The sequence below is a fragment of the Mandrillus leucophaeus genome, unplaced genomic scaffold (genome assembly GCF_000951045.1).
Source record: "Mandrillus leucophaeus isolate KB7577 unplaced genomic scaffold, Mleu.le_1.0 Scaffold1383, whole genome shotgun sequence".
NCBI lineage: Eukaryota > Metazoa > Chordata > Mammalia > Primates > Cercopithecidae > Mandrillus > Mandrillus leucophaeus.
The window spans coordinates 50,751-53,811 of record NW_012101347.1 but is presented as its reverse complement, the minus strand read 5'-3'; the positions used below and the strand labels follow the sequence as shown (position 1 = coordinate 53,811).

The window sequence follows — 3,061 nt, the reverse complement described above, 5'->3', positions numbered from 1 at the left end:
CGGCCTCGCCTTCTGCTACGTGTGCACCTTCCCCACATTACACAAATCCTTACCGTAATGTTGTGAAACACGCTGGGCACAGGTTTCTCTCCCTGTTTCACAGATGGGTCTAGAGACTTACATGACATGACCCGGCCAAGGTCACACTGCAAGCCCTGGCGTGGCCTAGAACAGGCTTTCTCAGCCTCAGCACCATTGACATCCGGGTCAGGGCACATCCTGTTGCCCAGGGCAGTGTCGGATGTTTAGCGGCATCTCTGCTATCTGACCGCTGGATGCCAATCACATCAACCCCAGCCATGACACCAACAATGTCCCCAGATGTTGTCAAACATCTCCTGGTGGCTGAACCAGCCCCACTGAGAAATACCGCCTTAGAACGCTGTGGGTTCAGCATGCCGCCTTTCTCTTTACATTGAAAACACAACTCCTGGCGCGGTGGCTCAGCCTGGAATCCCAGCACTTTAGGAGACTGAGGCGAGCAGATCACTTGAGGCCCGGAGTGGGAGACCAGCCTGGCCCACATGATGAGACCCCTGTCTCTACTAAAAATACAAAAATTAGCCAGGAATGGTGGCTCACACCTGCAATCCCAGCTGCTAGGGAGACTGAGGCAGGGGAATCACTTGTAACCCAGGAGACAGAGGTTGCAGTGAGCTGAGATCACGCCACTGCACTCCAGCCTGGGTGACAGAGCATGACTCCAACTCAGAAAGAAAAAAAAAAAAAAAGAAAGAAAGAACACACAACTCCTCTCCTCAATCTTACCCAGAGAGGAAAAAAAAATAGAAAACACAACTCCAAGGACCAACAATTAGTATTTTTCTTCCTTCCCTAACACACAACATAATCTCTTCAAAACAGATCGAACCCATATTCCAGTATCTACCTTTGGCGTCTTTTCCAAAGTATTTCTAGGGTGACAGCTGGGAGCAAATGGGAAAAAAAATATTTGGACGCAAGCTTTTTTCCACTGGGCTTTGAGAAAATCCCCATCTTGCGTGCTCCTAGTGTATCTCTCACTGATAAGTTCCTCATAAAACCAGGGCCTCATCCAGGGCCACGCTGACAGAACTCCCACAGACACACCATGATTAGGACCCTGCTGCTGTCTGCTTTGGTGGCTGGAGGTAAACCCTGTCACCCAGAGCCACTGGTTTCCCATCCCCTGGTGTGACTGGGAATGGGATCTTCCTGTCCTCCCCTCTCGCCCCCACCCAACCCCCACTGCATTCAGACCTATAATCATAAGAAAACTGGAATGGAGTTTCAAAGAACTGGAGCAAAGAGCAGGATTCTATGACCTCTTGGGATCCTTCTAGAACAAGGGTTTTCTATTTGGGGGTTCAGAATGCAGCAAGTGTAGTTTACATTGTGTGGGTCGCTGCTTCCTGGACTCAAGACCCTTTCTCTTTTCATAGCCCTCAGTTGTGGGGTCCCCACTTACCCGCCTTCTGTGACTAGGGTGGTTGGAGGTGAAGAAGCGACGCCCAACAGCTGGCCTTGGCAGGTGAGTCGACCACACTGTACTTCCCCCCGTCCCTACCCCAGTCCCTTTACATCTCCCCTTTGCCCTTCCACCATGGGGTCTACTGTGCTGGCAAAGTGAGGACTGATGGGACTCAAAGAGCAGCACAGGCAACTTCACCAATAAGATACATTTCCAGCTGGGTGCAGTGGCTCATGCCTGTTATCCCAGCACTCCGGGAGGCCATGGTGGGCAGATCACCTGTGGTCAGGAGTTTGAGACCAGCCTGGCCAACATGGTGAAACCGGCCTCTACTAGTAATACACAGTTAGCCAGGCATGGCGGCACACACTTGTAATCCCAGCAACTCGGGAGGCTGAGGCAGGAGAATCGCTTGAACCCAGGAGGCAGAGGTGGCAGTGAGCTGAAATTGCACCACTGTACTGCAGCCTGGGCAACAAGGCAAGACTCTGTCTCAAAAAATAAAAAAAGTTTTAAAAAGGTACATTTCTGTGGCCTTGGCCAACCTTGGGAGAGGAGGGAGAGGTGCCTCCTCCAGCTGCAGTAAGGAGCTGTCCCCTCCCCACTGCCAATAAGCAGCAATATAGTATTACTCTATTAACCAATCAGAGGCTTGTTTACAAATGTACCATTAGTCTAGGAACCATTCAAGACTACCTATGCAAATATTCCTTGCTTTAAGGAACCAATCGGTGCTATTTGTGCAGATTCATCTTTAACTACAGGCAAATCAATGCTACCAATGAAAAAACTGTTTTCTTAAGTTCATATAATCATAGTGATATCAAGACTAAACTGCCAAGTAGGGCACAGGCACCAATTACTAAGACGTGTTAATGGTGGGAATTTTAAGAGAATTGTGTAAAGGTTACATTGACACAAACAAATATAGTAAAATCTCTTTTATCTGATGTAACTGGGACTGAGTAATTGAAAAGTTGGTTATAAAGAAATTATTTTAAATCATACATATATGTTGTAAACATTTTATCTTACACTATGTAAACAATTTCTTGAGTTCTTAACTGTCTTTTTCATATAAACCACGCCACATAATATCTCATCTACAAGTCCATTTCTTTAAAGCAGAGTAGCAACTTTGAGACGTTCACAAAGCAATCTGAGTTATGAGCCCATCCCGACTTTTACGACTTTTCCCCCCAATCTTTCCATTTTCTCACAGACACTAATTCAGGAGCAATTTTTTAAGAATCATGGTGATTCAGTCTCTTCCAAGCATTTAACTTCATTTCCATATAAATAACGACTCTCCTTCTGAACTCCTCTTTCATTCGTTACATGTTTAATCAAATTTCACTATTGCAAGCATAATTGATATAAACTACTTTAGGAGCAAACCCAGCTGAATCAGGATGAGTTTCCAACTTAAGCAGGAGGAGGAATTAGCAGCCCACTAGCCTTGAGCATTCAGAGTGACCCATGCAGCAGTCACTGTGTCTACAGAGGCCAGCGTCATTCATCTGGTCCTTGATTAAGAGACTGTCAATGATAGGCCAGGCACGGTGGCTCATGCCTGTAATCCCAGCACTTTGGCAGGCCGAAGCAGGTGGA

General features: G+C 46.9%; 1 protein-coding gene across 1 annotated transcript in view; it reads left to right on the top strand.

Moving 5' to 3' along the window:
• Positions 1-1,083: 1,083 nt before the first annotated feature.
• LOC105534690 (chymotrypsin-like elastase family member 2A) overlaps positions 1,084-3,061 on the top strand; it is a 45,589-nt gene continuing 43,611 nt past the window's right edge. The window contains exons 1-2 of the mRNA XM_011973483.1: positions 1,084-1,130; positions 1,422-1,510. Coding sequence (XP_011828873.1) covers positions 1,091-1,130; positions 1,422-1,510 — 129 coding nt within the window. The 5' untranslated portion in view covers positions 1,084-1,090. The remainder of the gene's footprint in view (positions 1,131-1,421; positions 1,511-3,061) is intronic.